The sequence below is a fragment of the Rhinichthys klamathensis genome, unplaced genomic scaffold (assembly GCF_029890125.1).
Source record: "Rhinichthys klamathensis goyatoka isolate OS25496 unplaced genomic scaffold, OSU_Roscu_1.1 h1tg000244l_1, whole genome shotgun sequence".
Lineage (NCBI taxonomy): Eukaryota > Metazoa > Chordata > Actinopteri > Cypriniformes > Leuciscidae > Rhinichthys > Rhinichthys klamathensis.
In genome coordinates, this window is record NW_026606766.1 from 1,914,128 (window position 1) to 1,935,066 (window position 20,939).

The following is a 20,939-nucleotide window of genomic DNA, read 5'->3' on the forward strand; positions in this document are numbered from 1 at the left end:
CTTCCTAACACGTCCGAATCGAGCTTTCTGTTCGATAAAGAATCTTTCATCCACAGAATTAGGAATCTTTAGGACAGAATTAGGGCGTCAAGCCAAACAAACGGGTCCTCGCAACCGCGGGCGAAACATTCCCAATCTACTTCTACGTATTTCTTTAAACCGGACCATTTAAAATTCCTGCCATAGGGAAATGGACACGGCAATGCTGCCCTCTTAACGCAAAGGAACGGGCCTTCCTCCAGCGTCAGGCCGCCGCAACAGGCCCTAAGCAGATTCAGTCCCGGCCAGTCCACACTCTCAACATCTGCCGGGTCAACTCCGTGAGTGCTTAGCTCAAAACCTTTTAGTTTTCTGTCCCTGATTTGAACTTCGCAAACAGTAGGTCTCATATTACGTGCAGATTGCACACAGAATCATTAAGAACCTCTTGTTGACTGTCCTGCAATTTAGGCCTATTTACAAAATCACTTAGTTATAGTGTAGACTTGAAAATCATGCTTCCCCCATTTAATGTTGAATCACGGAAGCTACACCAGTTACTTTTGCCAATAGATTTATTATTTAAATGTTTGTCATGTCAGACAGAGAGAAACAGGCATATAACAATAAGGCTACCGGTGAGGAAGTCTCATTCTAGATTTAACTGTTCCCCATTTGTCTATCTTCTCACCCCATCATCATCTCTAAGTTTACTCCTTCCTCTCACCTCCTCATGCCTTATGTTTCTCTGTGGTGGTACAGTAAGATTGAGTTTTTATACATCACAGAGAGTCTTACAGCTTCCTTGTAAGGTAACAAAACATGTTGCTCTGAGCTTCTTAAAATTAGAACACATATGTCATATGTACACGTCATGCTTAAACATGGCACAATCCACTTCCATATTAAGAACTAACCTTGTTGTATACATTAGTGGTACATTTGCATCAGTGGAAACATTCCTTTCCCTGCAAAGAACATGCCAACTGTCTCCGTGAACATTGCATTGCAGACATACTGTACCTCTAAGCAAAATATAACTCAAGCAGCTCTCTGCTCAGCACACATGTACAAACACTGTCTGACTTCATAAAAACATTATGAAACATTATCTGACACTCAGAACAGCAGATAACTGGATTTCCTCCGTTCTCCAGGACAGCATCAATGATGAATCGGAACACAGCAGGCTTGGAATGTACGACACTCAGAACAACAGATACCTGGGTTTCCTCCGCTCTCCACAACAGTGATGATGGAACAGTATGCAAGCGGCTTTAGCTGGGGGACTTGATATCTCCAAGGCGACTTCTCCTCTGCTTCTCTGTTCCACACCACCCAATCCTTAGTAGCGGATTCCCTTCCGCGGTCGATCTCACCAGCCGATTTGTCCCACAGAAACTCTCAGCCCTCCTCGACGGAACAAAGTCAGGACACAGCACCCGAACACAGAACACTGCACTGAACTGAACTGCACCCCCTTGGTCTCCCAAAGCTTGGTTTTTATCTGCTTCAACCGCTGTGTGTCCCAATCATCAAACAGCCCCTTGATGCGCCGCACCTGCTGCCACTCTGTCATCAGCGGCTGCTGTTGCCATGGTAGTGATGCATACAAGGCTGGCTGGGGGTTCCGTTGAAAGCGCTCCGGGTGGAAACATTCCTCCGTGGAATATATAGTTCCGCTGCTGGTTCGTCACCTTGTGACAAACTCCAGAAAAACTGTCAGTACTCACCATATAAAGTAATTTCCAGCTATAAACATGTATGTATGAGTATCTATGAATACATGAGAAGGCCATGTTCATTTCTCATCCCCAACAGGACTGGTTGTCCTGGTGAATACTGGTTTGCCTGGCTTGCTCTTTTTCAGCTGTAAAACAAGAAATGTCTATTGAACCCATGTTTAAATACTATTGTTGTTTAAACATATACATTAAGACAGGAACTGAGACTGGCAGAATTTTGGGTGTAAGTTTTAAAAATGAGAGAAAGGTGGTAGAAAAAGCTGTATCTTCAATAGCAAGCTATATTAATAAATTAATTCCTTTAAACATGATTACTTGCTGCCAGTATTGTTAGTTTAAAGGCCTCTTCACACAAAGGATGAGCCCACACTGCAGCTATTTAACATATAACGACACAGAGGAACAATTTCGTTGGAATCACTTTCAGAAATTTTTTTTTTTTCCAGCTGATGAACTATAAAATCTTTGACAGCCAATCAGAATCTACTCGACTTTAAAAAGCTTAAGCACTTAAAATGGCAGACAACATTACCACAGCACACACTTTTGATAATAAACAGAACTTTATCGTCCGTTTGTTGTGGATGTTAGAATAGTTATCATTATAGTTATTGTTCTTGGCGTTATGAACGAACTTAAAGGGTTAATTCACCCAAAAATGACAATTCTGTCAGTAATTACTCACTCTCATGTTGTTACAAGTTCCAACCCCGTAAGACTTTCGTCAATCAACCATAAGTTTATCAAGCCACGAGAATACTTTTTGTGCGCAAAAACAAGCAAAAATAATGACTTTATTCAACTCTTCATTTTCTTCTCTGTGGGCCTCTGAGTGAGCCACGTAGTGTAACAGCGCAGCGCTTCTGTGTTGTACGTCACACGCATCACACACATGACCTGCGTCGGCCAATAGCGTGCCTACGTTCTGACGTACAACACAGAAGCGCTGCGCTGTTACACTACGTAAACTCACTCAGAGGCCCACAGAGAAGAAAATGAAGAGTTAAATAAGTCGTTATTTTTGCGCACAAAAAGTATTCTCGTCGCTGGATAAACTCAAGGTTGAGCCACTGTAGTCACTTGGACTATTTTAAACATTGTCTTTTCTAACTTTCTAGGCCGGCAAGTTTCGATCCCTTAGCTTCTATGGAGGAGTGAGACAGCTCTCAGATTTCATCAAAAATATCTTAATTTGTGTTCTGAAGATGAATGAAAGTCTTACGGGGTTGGAACAACATGAGGGTGAGGGTGAGTAATTACTTTTATTATTTTTGGGTGAACTAATCGTTTAAGTGATCTGATTAGGACAAGTTATTTGAAGATCTGATGCGTCACGTAACTTGTTAAACTAGCATTTCCAGACTCTTGCTTCTTAAACAGATGTGGTCAATAAAAATCAACATGTGGAAAGATATCATGTACTGTTGGTACGAGAAGAGACGGCGCCAATAATCTAAAGGTTAATAAAGAATACAATGGACTTGATATGAACTTTCTGATATAAACGTCCCGACTACTTAATGGGCAGAATCTGCAAGAGAGTTGAGGCAATGGCCAATGACAGCAGCTGGAGTAAAAGTTATAGAATTTTGTACGAGTGCACTTGCACAATATCACATGAATTTGCTGACTTGGTCAATTGTATGAACTATTTCTACATCAGAAGTGACGCTTTACTGATGGGGTAGTGTAGTATGTAAAACAAAGTTTAAGAAACATCAAATGCTGTGCAAAATGTAACTGCAGTAATGTTCAATCAAGGGTTAAGACCAACACAGACATACCATTGGAAACATTTGCCTTTGCAGCTTTTTTCCTTCTCCATAAACGCACAAGATGGCCGAATTCATCCCTCTCCACGAAGACAGGTTTAACAAGCCCTTGACAGCACTTCCTTTTCAGCTGAAACAAAGAGAAATATATACATGTTGAGACAGTGTGTTAAAAATGATCCGTGACCAAATTATTTGAGAGGAAGGACTTTAAGGAGAGTTGATAAAACATAAACTAAGGATACATTCATTAGCAAATCAGCTATAAATAAATGTGTTCAACATTACCTAATTTGAAGGACCTGTTCAGCCTCCCTGGCAACATTATTTTGGGGAGTGCTATCGGGGTGCTTTGGTCTTTCTTGGGGGTGCTGAAGCACCTGCTAGCCCCTCCCTAGCGCCGCCCATGCTCTCGCGATAAGTCATTCCAAAAATCATGGTAACGGATGTTGGTAGGTTTATAGATATCACAGCCACCGCTCTAGACATTATTATTATTAATGGAAGGAGACGTGGTGTGTTATCCAAGCATTAATGGCAGACCCTTATACTGCGAACGGCACATGTAGCCTAAGAGTTCCTGGCTGTTTCTCCCTCATTTCTGCTCCGAGGTCTTGATTGTGGCATTTCTTTGAGGTTTAGAATCCAGTATTCCTGTAATTATTGTTTCTTTTATGAATTTAAGAAAGAACTCTGTCTTGTATTACGTCCAAACGGTCAGTGTACTTTTGTGTCCATTCGTTTTTCCTTATTTAACCCGTAATTGCAAAACGAAAAATGAATGGTTGTATTTTTAAAACGCAAAGTTGAACACCAAAATTTTTATTTGAACTGCACAAACCAAATGCTGCGCAAAAAAAAAAAAAATATCGACGAATTTTCAGATTTTTGTTTATGACTTTTTGCCCCTTTATTAAACATTTAAAATATTGACAAATTAATATGAAAAAAATTAGATTTTACTGGTTTTCTAAGGCCAAATTAGAACCTGGAAATTATATTTTTCCCGCAGTGCTGAATGAGAAGAGCCGTATAACCACAGGTCCACAGCCCACAGAAAGGTGATTTATAGGTGAGTTATAGGCTATAATAAATGTGTATGAAAAAATAACAAGATATTTTAATTGTTTATTAATAAAAAATCAGTGTCGGCTAAAACATCTCCACTGTAAGGCGGATGCACCTTTGGAGAGAAATGCACCTTTCATACGGATTACATAATCAGAAGGTATTAGCTTTCGATTCGAATTTGTTCGTTTTAAAGTGGACATTTCAAGCTTTAGCTTAGGCTATATTTTGTTTCAGTTCTAGCGCTTCAGTTCACGGAGACCATGAAGCGCGCCTGATTGTTTTATTTTATTTTACAAAAGCACAACGTTTTCTTGTTATTGTGAGTTTACACAAAGTAGTTGCGAATAATGTATTATTATTTTCTGTATGACCAGAAATGATAGTGTATTTTAAGTTGTTTCCACTGTTGATAGGAAAATGCAAGTGTTCGCGCCCACGCCATCCAGTGCGCGCTCCACACTCGCACACACACTTGGATATAGGTCAAAATCTTGTTTAGCCTATATTTGTGATAATCTTAGCCCTGTATTATGAATGAGATGTGACGAATTGCTTTGTTCCTTTTTTGGATAAAAGCGTCTTCTACATATGTAGCCTAATAAATGTTATAATAATGATGATAATTATTATTATTATCCCTGCGTCTTCTAAGTCAGCTGACTGTAAATGCGCAAAACCTGTTTCCATTGCAGTTTTGCGAAATATTCCTTTTTCGAATTGCCTGAAAAACCTCCTGCGAGCGTAAAAACTTTTTTGCGATAGGCCTAAACGGGAGTTTTTGGGAAATGGGCGTGTTTCCATTGAGCGTATTTTCAATTCGCAATTTCAATTTGCGCAATTTGAAGGGTAATGGAAACGCGGTGTTGTAATATTCACAGCCGTATTTTTAAACAGCGCACGGGCCACATTATAAATTGATCACCATAATTTGTTGGCGGGCCTGATTTAAAGTCGTGGCGGGCCGTGTTTGGCCCGCGGGCCTTGTAATTGACACATGTGTGTTAAACAGAATACGGAGGTTTGTTGCGAATTACCATATCTGCTACCCTAGCAAGTTAATTTTATGTTTTTATATCTGAATGTTACTGAGAGGAAAATGTCTTCGTCAAAACCACAAAAATACCAGAAGCGGGATAAAAACTGCTCAAAATGTGGATTTCATTAGAGGAATAGCTCTACTATAAAGGGACAATGTCCAATTTAACGCACCCTCTGAGGCGGCCGTGAAACAGCGCTGCGAAATGGCCAGAAAATGCATTGGGCGGCTTATTGAGCACTATGTAAAATGCAAAATTCATTAAAAAAAATTATACAGTAAAAACTGCTCAAAATTTGGATTTCATTAGAGGAACAGCTGTCATATTATGGGACAATGTCCAATTTAACGCACCCTCTGAGGCGGCCGAGAAACAGCGCCGCGAAATGGCCAGAAAATGCAATAGGCGGCTCATTGTGCATTGTGTAAAGTGCAAAGTTCAAAGCTTCATAAAAACAAGATTCCACAGTAATAATTGCTCAAATTTTGGGTTTCGTTCGAGGAGTAGCTCTACTATAATGTACTCATGTCCACTTTAACGCATCCTCTGAGCCGGCCGAGAAACAGCGCCGCGTAATGGGCAGAAAATGCAATTGAAATCAAAACTGCAACTTCTCCTATGACTGCATAGTTGACATCTGTCAACTTCATGGGTGCATAACCTCAAAATGCAACAGTAAAAAAAAGTCTAATCTTGTGCAGGGTGACAGGCAAGCACAATGGGTATAAAGGCCCCGGTGCACCTTTAACGCTCCCTCAAACACAGCTGAGATATAGAGCCCCCAGTTGAGCCAACAATGCAATGGCTCTTCTAACTGTACTATGTCAACTTCATGGGTCCATGATTTCAAAGTTATACAGTAAAAATATCTGAAATTGTGCATGATTATATTCAAGCACAGATGCAGGGTATAAATCATCATAAAACCAAATGGGCCAACAATGTGATAGCTCTTCTGTATTGTCAGATTGGGTCCATAAACCATGCAATGGCACTTTCAAGTCAATTCAATTTAATTCACACATTCATTTGTATAACCCTTTACACAATACATATAATTTCAAGGCAGCTTTACAGAAAATGCAGGTTTCTATGTTACAAAACCACAGGATTGAATGAGATGATATCAGAAAGTATAATGTAAGGTGAATTCAACAAGGCATGCTGTGTCTTTGAAGCAACAATTAAAGGCTAAATAATTATTTCGTGATTTGAATGGCTGACACGCAGCGACATATACAGTATTATCAGCTGTATGATGTGTTTTTACCCTGAAATGTTTAATTTCGAGAGAGACCCGGCGCGCGCAGCGAGGGAGACTAAACAAACTTGTTAAAAAGAGATCCAGCGCGAGAGAGGCAAAGAAAAACGCATGTTTTTAATTTAATATGTTTCTTTGGACAATTTTCGTTTTGTACTGTTTTAATTGTTTAATTTAGCTGTAATTTCTTTGGCAATACAAATTTAAAATGTCGCAAGAATAAGATTAGCCTATTGTTTCTTATTTAGCATCGCAAAAGAAATAAACTCTAAACCCGATGCAACCCTGTTTAAAATAAAAAAAAACTGCCCCGACACTATTTAAACCTTGAAATGTTCGATCTTGGTTTCAAACTTAAGTAATTTTAGTGTTCTTTTACATTACACAATAATTTAGCAGACTAAAGACGAGCTTCTTCATTTTCATTTTCTGATGCAATCGGCTGACAATCTTCCTTCATCAGTTTTTGTCGTTTGTGCAGCGGCTGCGGTTCTACTGGAATGTAGCAAATTTATGTTGTAATGATAATCAAACAAAACTCTTGACTTTAAATAAGTAAACAGTTATAAACAGTTACCTATTTAAGCATCAAGGTGGTAAAATATACAAATATTATTGGACAATAATAGGCCCAATATGACATTGATTTTGCCGGGGGAAAAAATATTATTGGACAATAATAGGCCTATATGATATTGATTTTGCCTGAAAAAAAAATATTATTGGACAATAATAGGCCTATATGATATTGATTTTGCCTGAAATTTTTTTTATTATTGGACAATAATAGGCCTATATGATATTGATTTTGCCTGAAATTTTTTTTATTATTGGACAATAATAGGCCTATATGATATTGATTTTGGCTGAAATTTTTTTTATTATTGGACAATAATAGGCCTATATGATATTGATTTTGCCGGGGGGGGGGGGGGGGGGGGGAATACATTTGGAATCGTTTGACTTTTTATCTAGTGTCAGAAGGACATCAACTGTTATTTTAGTGATTTGAAAGATACGCGCGCACCGCTGGAAATATGTTGGTGGTTGCTAGGAAACGGTCAACTTTCACAGGCGGACATCACAAGGTAAGACGATGGGAAATAATGCTAGTGGCGCTAAAATATTATTATTTTTACCAACCACAATTGTAAATATTAGAAATGGACACGTTTTGTGTATCTTTTTCAATTTCTACAGCTTACTGCACGGAAAAAGTTTAACCCTCTGGGCTTCTTCGGTCAAAAATGACCGAAAACTGTTACGTTTTGAAATGTTTCTTTTTTTTTTGCTTCATCGGAGGGGGATGAAACTTGGTGACTTTGGTTGTAGATTACCTATGAACACACAAAATAATCAAGGAGATGATTCGGATATGTTAAAGGGTCGTAAAAAAATAGTCACACTTAACGTTAGCTTCCTCCCGCTCAAAAATGACCGACCATAGGAAACTATTGGGAAATACGAAAAAATAGGAAAACTCAGAGAAACTTTTGGTGGAACAAACTACAGATCAGCCACTGTGCAGAAAAAAAGTGTACAGCTTTATCAAATACTGAGTAACACAAATCTTTGCATTGTGTTCCCTTTCTAACCAAATGTTATTGTTTGATTGTAATCATAATGCAAAACCTAATACTATTCTAAAAAAGTATTTTAGAATATCTAAATATATATCTAAATAAAAAAAAACGAATAAGAGAGAGAAATCATGTCTAAAACAACAATAGGAATCAAAAAGCCTTTCTATGTATTTATATAGGCAGCTACAGGCGTTACAGGACATTTCACACTTTTATATATTTTTAAAGCCACTGGATGGCGCTCTTCTCACTTGAATTATTATTATTTTTTTTGCCTGCACTCTATTTTGATGTGAAATGCTGCATTTATTGAAAAAATTTTTTTTATAATAGGAAAATATTATATTAATTCTAATGGAAAAAAATAGCTCATAAAAATTATATAATTAATGCAAAGTATCATAAAAATCTTTAAAAATTCAAAATAATAATAAAAATATTATTGAACAAGATTATATTTGATTGGTTTTGACCGGGAGGAAGCTAAGTGTAACCCCTAAACGAAGAAGCCCAGAGTCTATCTATCTATCTATCTATCTATCTATCTATCTATCTATCTATCTATCTATCTATCTATCTATCTATCTATCTATCTATCTATCTATCTATCTATCTATCTATCTATCTATCTATCTATCTATCTATGTTATCTATCTATCTGTCTATCTATCTATCTATCTATCTATCTATCTATCTATCTATCTATCTATCTATCTATCTATCTATCTATCTATCTATCTATCTATCTATCTATCTATCTATCTATCTATCTATCTATCTATATATCTATCTATCTATCTATCTATCTATCTATGTTATCTATGTTATCTCCATCTGTCTATCTGTCTATCTATCTATCTATCTATCTATCTATCTATCTATCTATCTATCTATCTATCTATCTATCTATCTATCTATCTATCTGTCTGTCTATCTATCTACCTATCTATCTATCTATCTATCTATCTATCTATCTATCTATCTATCTATCTATCTATCTATCTATCTATCTATCTATCTATCTATCTATCTATCTATCTATCTATCTATCTATCTATCTATCTATCTGCCTATCTATCTATCTATCTATCTATCTATCTATCTATCTATCTATCTATCTATCTATCTATCTATCTATGTTATCTATCTATCTATCTATCTATCTATCTATCTATCTATCTATCTATCTATCTATCTATCTATCTATCTATCTATCTATCTATCTATCTATCTATCTATCGTTATCTATCTATCTGTCTGTCTGTATGTCTGTCTGTATTGACAAGCCAGTTCTGATTTTGTGTAATAAAATACATCTTCTCTTTTGAGGACTTTTGAATCTGTGATCCACAGTCAGCAAACATGTCTAAAAAAGCCGAGAAGAAAGGAGAAGTGGATAAACTGTGGCGAGAGCTGAAGGATTTACACAAACACAAAGAGTCTATCGAAAGCTTGTCTAAAGCATATGAGTCTCTGGATCTCAAGAATAAACAGAGTGAAAAAGAGATTGACGCACATAATAAGCAGATTCAGGAGTTGCAGGTCAGACAAAAATTCAGTTTTTTCTGACTACTTTGGACAAGCACTTTCCTTCCAATTGTGATATTTCATCATTTTGATGATTTACTGTAATTGAAATTTAAACTGTACAAAACTTTTGCAGGAGGCCATCACAGCTCAGCGCTGTCAGCTGAGCTCTAGTCAAAGCGAAGGAACAAATCAGCAGCTTCGTTCAGACCGTGACAAGCTCGCCCAGAAACTTCAACATCGCAGAGTCCAGCTCGCTGCGGACCGAACCACTCGGAGGAAGCAGCTCACTAAACTTACCATTCAAAGCAACAATGCTGCTAAAAAACTACAGGAGACAAACGCTTTGGTACATTTATTACACCCACATTTAATATATACACTCATTTAATTTTTTTTAATTTTTTTTTACAATTTTCCAAACAAGTGCTTTATGCCTTCAAGTAATAGTTACATTTTGTTGATCCTGCAACAACATTTCTGTCCAAAAACCACTAACCATTGTTATCAGCCTAAACTGGACATTAACTGTAAGCCTAGCCCTTGAATCTGATTGGTTGATTGGAATGTTGTTCCAGGATCAACAAGGATGTTGGAACTTGGTGAGATGCAATTTGGGATTGCTTTATACAGTATTTTCACCCTCTGGCCAATAACTGTAATGACCAACATTTAAAATTCTATTATATTTATATATGTTTTACATGCTGAAAATGAGAATCATGGACATATCAAAAACATCATAATTTCATGCTACATGCAAAACCATATCAGAACACAGAATGCCCTTTAATGATACATTTACATTTAAGCATTTTATGCATAAAAAAAAAACAGGAGAAACTGTGTCTTGTATCATTAGTAGACCAGGAATATTTTTTTATTTTTCTTGCAACAGGGATGCGTTTTGTATATTTTTTGGAAGTAGAGATTATGTCATTCTGGAACTAAGTGAATTCATTTTAGCAATACTCTCAGCAACATCCAGTCAGTCACCCACTCTGTCTCTTCCATAGGGGGAAAGGTTGATGCGTCGCTCTGAGCTGTGCAGAAAGATGGAGACGGAGCACGAGAAGGTTCTGCCCTTCTACAAATCATCATTGAGTGAAGAAGAGCTGAGTCAGGAGAAAGCCAATGCCATGAAGTCGACGAATGAGAAACTCCCTCAGGTTTATTCAAATCACACTCCATCACAATCCCACAAACCACTGTAAACTTGCTTTTAAATCTGCCATCATTTTCACATGGAGTGGCCGCTTTTTACAATCCAGTTAATTCCAGATCTTTATTTTCTCAATGGATATCCTGTTTCACTCGGATATATGTCGCTTTGGGGGAAGTCATTTCAGATTTTTCATGCAGATTCATTACTTTAATTTGATGTGTACTAGCAGTTCTTTTGCATTATTCTAGTCATCTGTTAAATTCATTATATCATTTGTGTTGTCTTTTGACTTTTCTCCCCTTGTCCTATCCTCTGTCCACAGCTAATACATGACTATTCTCCTCTTGGGACGTTTTGGCAACGTTACAACAAGGTTCAGCTTGACAGTTTGTGTCTGAAGCGAGAGAAAGGGCTTCTGTTACAGGAGAATGAACAACTGAAGATCAATCTGCAGCAGTACATGGATGAACTTTCGGTCTCTGGGGAGAGTTTACAGCAACAAAAGCTTCCGGTGGCGTCTTCTTCTTCAACTCTACAGACCCCCGCTGCCACTGAGAGACGCGCTCAAAAGCGCCATGTGCTCAAAAAAAAGCGCTAAGCAGCGAATATTGTGCAGAAACAGCTTTAAGGAATAAATGTGAAACGTGTAATGTAAAAGTGTGTTTCTGGAAGCAATTAAAAGGTTTTATGCCTCTGCCATGCAGTCGGTGAATCTGTTTAATGCAATGATCTCAGTATATTTTTTATTAAATTTAGGATTTAAATATTTTATATATAAATAACAAATATTTCTTAAATACATACATGCAAATGTGTTTTTATATACACTACCGTTCAAAAGTTTGGGGTCAGTGAGAATTTTATTTTTATTTTTTGGAGGATAGAAATCAATACTTTTATTTATCAAGGAATAGTTAATTTGATTGAAAGTGACAGTAAAGACATTTATAATGTTACAAAAGTCTTTTGAACTTCCTATTCATCAAAGAATCCTAAAAAAAAAAAAAAAAAAAAACTGTACAACTGACAGACCAACAACTGTTTCAAAATTTGATAATAATAATTAATGTTTCTTGAGCATCAAATCCTCATATTATACTGATTTGTGAAGGATCATTTGACACTGAAGACACTGACACTGGTGATGCTGAAAATTCAGCTTTGATCACAGGAATAAATTACACTTTACTATATATTCACACAGAAAACAGCTGATTTACACTGGAATAATATTTAATACTATAACTGATTTTTGTTGTATTTTTAATCAAATAAGCGCAGCCATGGTTAGCAGAAGAGAATTCTTTTAAAAGTATTTAAAATCGTACCGAGCCCAAACTTTTGAACGGTAGTGTATATACAAAATAATTATACACAGTACACACACATATATCATTCATGTAGACACAAACTTTTATTTTGGATGCGATTAATCGCGATTAATCTTTTCCCAGCCCTACAAATTATGTACAGAATTATTATATTGTGCTTCATCAGACTAAGAAATTCTGAATGGTTGTTATTCCTTGGGTGGGTGAGGGGGTGAGTGGGGTGGGGGGGCACCACCAAGCATTTGTGCTTAGGGCACCCAAATGGCTAGCGCCGGCCCTGACCACACTGATGCAGCAATTCATGCAAAAGGAGGCCAAAATACGTGACCATAGCTATAAGCTGCAATCAACAGAAGTAGCACATAATTGCGTGAAATATTTCACTTTGTGTAATGAATATATATAAAATGCACGAGTTACACTTTTTTAGCGAAATTACTGAACTTAGACTACATTCTAATTTTTTTAGCCCTTCCAGTATGTACAGTATGTGCGTGGATGGCTGAGCAATGTACGTACCTGAATTTCCTTGATGAGATGGTGAACAGATTCACCAAAGTAGATGATTAAACATTTAAGAACTGATTCCCTCCTTGTGTTGATGTCCACGACCTGAACAAAATGCATTCATTAAAATTACATGCTCCTTTTTTACCACATACAGGAGAAATCCGGTTTGAAACAGACAAAAAGTATATTGAAACATGATAAAAAATTTGACCATTCATCATGGAGCATTTTTTTATGTCATGCCTGCCTTTAAAGACCACATTTAGCCTATATGTGCAAAAGGCTCACAATATTAGTGTTAGGGGCATCATGCTCGGTCCTATAAATCACTTTTTTTAAACCATAAACAAGGCTCAAAGTAGCCCCACACTTTGTTGGTAGTATAATTACGGTTCTAACATTTGAAACAAGGCATTGAGAACTTTGTAAGTGTACATAGTTTATTAAAAAAAAGACTGTTTTTACTGAAACGCAGTACCTTGACTTCTCCAGTAGCTAATCATTTGCTCCAGCCCTGCAATCAGTATTGAATGTAATGCACGAATGAATCACCTATTGACCCCAACCCCCCATGGCAAAAACAACTTACCAGTGTCAGCGAAGACTTTTCATTTAATTTCATTTATTTGTTTATTTTACAGGGACAGTGCTCATTAATTAACAGTAAAATAACTGTAAATGAGCCAGAGTTAGCTCAACAGGCTAATTTTCATCTGTTGTCCCTGGCCAGTTATTATGAAGGCAACCTAAAATCAAGATATAAAAACAAAAATGACTCTTTACAGTCCATAAATAATAACAGCATAGAAAAGTAATGATAAGACAGATACAACACACAACAATAAATAACAAGTAACATCAGCACACAACATAGCCTATAAAATGAGAGATAAACAAGTTTGACACAAGACAATCTGCTAGCAAGCAACAATTATCAGTAGGCAGTCAGTAGTCTAATGTGCACATTTCTGATTATCAATTAGCCAGTTCTTAAGCTGACCAGTAAAAGAACGATAAGTCTTTGTTTCTCTTATCAGACTTGGCAATAGATTCCACTGTTTAGTTGCAGTTACAGAGAACGCTGACTGACTAAAGGCGCTTTTTCGAGTGGGAATGATACAGTCCCCTCTTGTGATACCTCTGGTGACATGAGTGCCTGCTCTCTGCATAACAAATCTCTTCAGTGGAGGTGGAGCCGTGCTATGCAATATCTTATAAACTAGACAAAGGTTACTATAAGTGATCAAGTTTTCCCAACTCAGAAGTCTAAGGGTATTTAAAATTTGACAGGTGTGAAAACTATTAGGTTTCTGAACTAAAACTTTAAGAGTACGTTTATAAAGACTTTCAAGTGACTTCATTGTAGACTTGTTAGCTTGTGCCCAGCTTGTCAAACAGTATGTAAAATGCGGGATAATCATGGCATTCATATATATCATAGCAGTTTCAAAGTTGAATGATTCCCTAACAAATCTGAAATTACTTAAATTAAATCTAACTCGTTTGCACATACTTTTTACATGAGTTCTAAAACTGAGATTTGAATCAATCCAAACACCAAGATACTTGTATTCAGTCACAACTTGCAAATTTTGACCTGATATCATTATGTCAGGGTCTGGAACGCTACATGGTCGTTTTGAAAAGAACATGCTAACTGTTTTACAAACATTTAACGTTAGACATGATCTGTCAAGCCATGTTGTGATATAGTTCATTGCACTTGTTAGTTTTAAAGCAGCTTGCTGTTTTGTGCTGCTATGTACATAAATAACAGCATCATCAGCATATAATAGGATTTCTATATCGGGACAAACTAAAGGCAAATCATTAACATAAAGACTGAACAGCAATGGCCCAAGTATAGAACCTTGCGGAACACCAGTATTATTTGTATAAGCAGTGGATTTATGATTTTGAACCTTTACATAATTTGTTCTTCCCTTTAAATATGAATCAATCCACTTAATGGTATCATTGGAAAAATTAAAAGAAGCTAATTTGTTAACAAGTATTCCATGATTCACAGTGTCGAAGGCCTTTTTAAGGTCCAAGAAAATTGCCCCCACAATACCACCCGTATCCATCATAGATTTAATGTTTTCCAGAAGGAAAAGGGTAGCAGTCTCTGTTGAATGGTGAGCTCTAAAACCAAATTGCATAGGATGCAGGCTAAAGTCACTGTTGTTCAAATAAAAAACTATTTTCTCTGAAACCCACTTCTCCATCACCTTGGATACAACAGGCAAAATGCTGATAGGTCTATAGTTACTGATAATCTGGGGATCTCCTCCTTTAAAAATTGGTGACACAATAGCAGTTCCCTTTCGAGGGAACTCTACACTGCGTCGAGAATCGACACTTTGGGGACGCTCCCTAAGCGTGCGCCTCTGAAGTATGAATGAAACTAATCCAATCCTGATTGGTGTTGCGTCGTGACGTAACATGTGACGGCATACCCGGAAGTATAAAAGTGACACTGTCACAACACACACTAGCTTTCGCTCTTCAGCAAGCGCTCTGTGTTGAAACTGTCTGTCTTATTTGGTGTTGTTTGTCAATCAGTTGATCAGAATGGCCAGCGAACAATTTAAAAGATGTGTGCATCCTTGCCCTCGTTTTATTACGGGTGGGGACACACATGCTTTGTGTGTGAATTGTTTGGGAGCACAGCATGCACAAGCAGCTCTTCAGGGAGCTGTTTGTGCAGACTGTGAAGCACTTCCTATTAGAGTGCTGCGCTCCCGGCTGGCGTGCTTTGATGAGCACGGTCAGGCTCGCGTTCCCCACGGTTCTGGTCCCGCGTCCGTTGAGGCGGCGCGACGATTGAGATCGCGGGGTTCGCAGCGGGATCTTACAGATGAGAATGAGACTGCTGCGGCACTTTCTCATTCTTCGTCTGAGGATCCCGTAGCCCCTGAGAGTGGTACAGGAGCCCGCATCGCGGCTTCTCCTGCCCACGATCAGGTCCCAATGCTTGAGCTCTCTGCTTCCGAGGAAGTGGATGTGCTCAGTATTGATGCGGATGACCGTGATTTGAGCGCGCCAGTTCACGGCCAAAGCTATGAGGAGCTGGTAGAGGTTGTGACTCGTGCTGTGGCCAGACTTAACATTAGCTGGCCACATGATGAGCAAGGAACGCAAGTGAAAGCAAGCTTGATGATTCCTGCAGCACAGGTCACAACCTCAGTGCCGGGCTAACTGTTTTTCCCCAATCTTACAAATAAAGAGATAAGAACTCTCCGGGAAAAAAACAAACAAACAAAAAACACTCTTTTTCACCTGTACTCTAAGACAATTTTACAGGCGTATAATGGCACTAAACGTACCATAGCTTATTGTAGCAGTTATGATGGTTGAGAGACATCAGTGGCTTAATTTGTCTGGTATAAAAAAGGGAAGACAAATATTTTCTGCTGAACGCTCCGCTATCACATTCTGGCCTGTTCTCCGACGCTGTAACTTCTATCGTCGACAGGTTTATGAATAAATAAATAAAATAAATATATATATATATATAAAAATAAATATATATATATAAAACTATATATGTTGTCCCGCCGTTTTTGAACGTTTCGGGCTACATCGATTTCCAGCGAACGCACACCGTGGCGTTCACCCCAAGAGCTTGCAACCGGGCACCGACTATGATCACAAAATTTTTCTAGACTTTTTCCTGCCGGTCATCTGCTTCAGGAAGTCGAGAATAGTGCTCGAGAAACACCCGAGGCCGGTCCCAAGGGGCTGGTTCCCTTAGTAGATTTTGTAGAATGGCAACGCCTTCCAATTATCTCTATGGGTCCTGAATATTTTTAAATATGGGTACGGACTGCAGTTCGGTTACCGACCTCCCAGCTTTGTTGGGGTCGTACCGACCGCAGGGGTTCCAGAACAGGCTCGGGTTATGGAACAAGAGGTACAGACTCTACTGGAGTTAAGGGGCCATAGAGAGTGTTCCCCTACCAGATAGAAAGTCCAGGTGTTACAGCCGGTACTTTTTAGTTCCAAAGGAGGATGTTGGACTGAGGCCAATTTTAGATCTAAGGCTATTGACTTGTTCTTTGAGGAGATCCAGGTTCAAAAGGCTTACAATTTCCATTATCGGAAACCAAATCAGATCCGAGGACTGGTTTGGCATGGTAGATCTAAATGTTGGGGCTGTCCACTCAGTTGCAGGGCAACCGATGTTGTTCTTGCAGCGGGGCCCGGAAACGATGCGTATTGCCCGCCGTCTATGACGCTTTGGGCCGCATCATTTTCCAGGGAACGCACTCTGCGTCGTCTGTCCTCGAAAAATAAAAGACGAGCATCAGTTATGGTCACGAAAACCGTATCGACTACAGCCTGCCGGTCTTCCGCTTCAGGCAGTCGAGAAGGGTGCTCGGAAACCACCAGAGACCAGTCTCGAGAGGCTGGATCGGATGTGGTTCTTGCAGCGGGGCCCGGAAACGATGTGTACTGCCCGCCGTCTATGACGCTTCAGGCCGCATCATTTTCCAGCGAATGCACTATGCGTCGTTTTTCCTCAAAAAAAAAAAAAAAAAACGAGCATCAGTTATGGTTACGAAAACCGCATCGACTACAGCCTGCCGGTCTTCCGCTTCAGGCAGTTGAGAAGGGTGCTCGGAAACCACCAGAGACCAGTCTCGAGAGGCTGGATCGGATGTGGTTCTTGCAGCGGGGCCCGGAAACGATGTGTACTGCCCGCCGTCTATGACGCTTCGGGCCGCATCATTTTCCAGCGAATGCACTATGCGTCGTTTTTCCTCAAAAAAAAAAAAAAAAAAAAACGAGCATCAGTTATGGTTACGAAAACCGTATCGACTACAGCCTGCCGGTCTTCTGCTTCAGGCAGTCGAGAAGGGTGCTCGGAAACCACCAGAGGCCAGTCTCGAGAGGCTGGTTCTCTTAGATCGGGTTCTTCCGTTCGGCCTAGCACTCTCTCCCCGCATGTTCATGTGTAGGTTTATGGATGCGACTCTGGCTCCACTGAGGCTTCAGGGCATCCGTACACTGAATTACTTCGACGACTGGCTCTTATTGGCCCAGTCTCGAGGAATGGCAGTTCGGCATTGAGATGTCGTCCTTGGTCAAGATTAGAATCGGGGGTTGAGACTCAACACTATGTGTTGGAACCAGCTCAGAAGACTGCTCTTCTGGGCATGAAATGGAATTTGGTTACAATGCAGGCACGTATGTCTCCTGCTCGTATCGAATCCATCCTGGCCATGGTGTCCGGGATAAAGCTAGGCCAGGCCATCACTGTAAAGCAGTTTCAAAACTGCTGGGCCTCATGATAGCGGCATCCAACATTATACATTTGGGCCTTCTACACATGAGGCCCCTTCAGTGGTGGCTGAGAGCCAAGGGTTTTTTCCCTCAAGGGGAATCTGTTCCGTATAGTCAGAGTTACGCGCAGATGCCTTCGTTCTCTGGTAATTTGGAAGAAACCTTGGTTCCTATCCCACAGGCCAGTGCTGGGAGCGTCATGTCGCCGGAAAACCGTTTCGACAGTCGCCTCCCTCACTGGTTGGGGCGCGGTCATGGACGGCCGCTTTGGCCAGGGGTCTGTGGCAGGACCATCATCATTCTTGGCACATAAACTGTCTAGAGATGATGGCTGTGTTCAGGGCTTTGAGGAGCTTCCTCCCAGACATTAATGGTTACCATGTCTTAGTACGATCAGACAATACGTCTGTGGTAGCTTATCTGAACCAACAAGGGGGACTCAGATCGCGCCCTCTGTGCAGACTGGCGCATCAGATCATTCTTTGGTCCCAGGGGAAAATACTCTCTATCAGAGCAATGTATATTCCGGGGGTTCAGAATCAGGGAGCAGACATCCTGTCGAGGCAGGGGCTGAGGCCCGGGGAATTTAGACTTCATCCAGATGTGGTGAAGTCAGTATGGGAGAGGTTTGGACCATTGGAAGTGGATCTGTTTGCGTCTCGAGAGACGTCCCACTGTCCACTTTGGTTCTCCCTCACACATCCAACCCCACTGGGGTTGGATGCCATGGTACAGGCCTGGCCGAGGCTTCGCCTGTACGCATTTCCCCCGATCGCTCTGCTCCCGGGAGTCCTGGAGAGGGTCCGTCAAGAGGGCATCAGTCTACATTCTGGTTGCCCCGAGGTGGCCGACCCGAGTATGGTTTTCAGACATAATATCACTCCTGATAGCTTCGCCATGGCAGATTCCTCTGAGGAGGGATCTGTTGTCTCAGGCAGAGGGCACAGTCTTCCACCCTCACCCAGAGCTGTGGAAGCTGTGGGTCTGGCCTCTGAGGGGGTTCAGTACCTAAATGCTGGTCTATCAGCTGGAGTAGTTGAAACCATACTTAGCTCTAGGGCTCCATCTACTAGGAGATTAAATGGCCTCAAGTGGAATGTGTTTTCACTTGGTGTAGAGAACATGAGTTGGACCCAGTTAACTGCCCGGTGGCTTCAGTTCTGGAGTTTCTTCAAGATCGTTTCTCTGCGGGTATCTCCCCTTCCACGCTTAAGGTGTACGTGGCTGCCATTGCGGCTTTCCACTCACCTTTAAGTGATGGGCCTCTGGGGAGGCACCAGTTGGTCATTTGTTTTCTCCGTGGTACTTGGAGGATGAGACTGGCAACCAGGTCCAGGGTTCCTGCCTGGGACCTGGCAATAGTTCTGGAAGGGTTGTCCCTGGCCCCCTTCGAACCTCTACAGTCGGCTTCGCCTAAGGACTTAACGCTGAAAATGGTTTTTCTCTTAGCTATTACCTCACTTAAGAGGCCGGGAGATCTCCAAGCCCTGGTACACCAGCTTGCTTGGAGTTTGCCCCTGGCAGAGTAAAGCTTTTTTGCACCCGAGTCCGGGCTACGTGCCTAAAGTATCGAATACGGCTCGGTCTACAGTTCTTCAGGCATTCCATCCTCCACCTCATGTGTCGGCAGAAGAAGAGAAGCTTAATTTGCTCTGCCCCGTCAGAGCTTTGAGCGTGTACCTTGAGAGGTCCTCTTCTTGGAGAAGGTCGGACCAATTATTAGTATGTTTTGGGTCACCTAAGAAGGGGCTCCCGGCATCCAAGCAAACTATTAGTTTTTGGATTGTTCAGGCTATTACTGAGGCTTACAAGGTGCGCGATTTGCCTTCACCTTTAGCCGTGAGGGCTCACTCAACTAGAAGCATGGCTTCTTCTAGGGCCCTTCTTTCGGGAGTTCCTCTACAGGAGATCTGTGAGGCAGCCGGTTGGGCTACTCCACATACTTTTATTAGGTTCCACCTTCCTAGTACGCCTGGCACACACGTGCTCAGTCCTTGCTGAGTGCCTAAACAGTTTCACTCCGGGACAGGCCTATTCGGTGCGTGGCCTAGTGGGCACTCGTTCCCCAAAGTGTCGATTCTCGACGCAGTGTAGAGTTCCCTCGAAAGGGAACGTCTCGGGTTATGACTATAACCCTTGTTCCCTGAGAAGGGAACGAGACACTGCGTCGTTCTGCCACGCCCCTTGAGGCCTTGGAGCGTCTTGCTTCATCGCGAGGCTAGTGTGTGTTGTGACAGTGTCACTTTTATACTTCCGGGTATGCCGTCACATGTTACGTCACGACGCAACACCAATCAGGATTGGATTAGTTTCATTCATACTTCAGAGGCGCACGCTTAGGGAGCGTCCCCAAAGTGTCGATTCTCGACGCAGTGTCTCGTTCCCTTCTCAGGGAACAAGGGTTATAGTCATAACCCGAGACGTTTTCCATGTGTTTGGAAAAATCCCTTGAAATATTGAAAGGTTTATGATATTTGTAATGGTTGGAGCTAAGCAGTCCTTTAACGACTTGAGCATTATAGAGTCCATTCTGTAACAATCCTTAGCTTTGGAAGTCTTAAGTGTTTTAATTATCCTTAATACCTCTTGCTCGGAGATGTTACTTAAACAGAATTGGGGTTTAGAAGTTTGGAGCTGACAGTCCACCAAAATGTTATTCTTTGTTTCAG

General features: G+C 40.4%; 2 protein-coding genes across 2 annotated transcripts in view; one reads left to right on the plus strand and one right to left on the minus strand.

Moving 5' to 3' along the window:
- Positions 1-11,738, plus strand: part of LOC130100551 (dynein regulatory complex subunit 2-like) — a 114,097-nt gene extending 102,359 nt beyond the window's left edge. Inside the window, exons 8-12 of the mRNA XM_056266033.1 lie at positions 8,230-8,276; positions 9,919-9,990; positions 10,112-10,324; positions 10,992-11,144; positions 11,463-11,738. Coding sequence (XP_056122008.1) covers positions 8,230-8,276; positions 9,919-9,990; positions 10,112-10,324; positions 10,992-11,144; positions 11,463-11,738 — 761 coding nt within the window. The remainder of the gene's footprint in view (positions 1-8,229; positions 8,277-9,918; positions 9,991-10,111; positions 10,325-10,991; positions 11,145-11,462) is intronic.
- Positions 1-20,939, minus strand: part of LOC130100552 (dynein regulatory complex subunit 2-like) — a 220,868-nt gene that overhangs the window by 190,641 nt on the left and 9,288 nt on the right. The window lies entirely within an intron of this gene.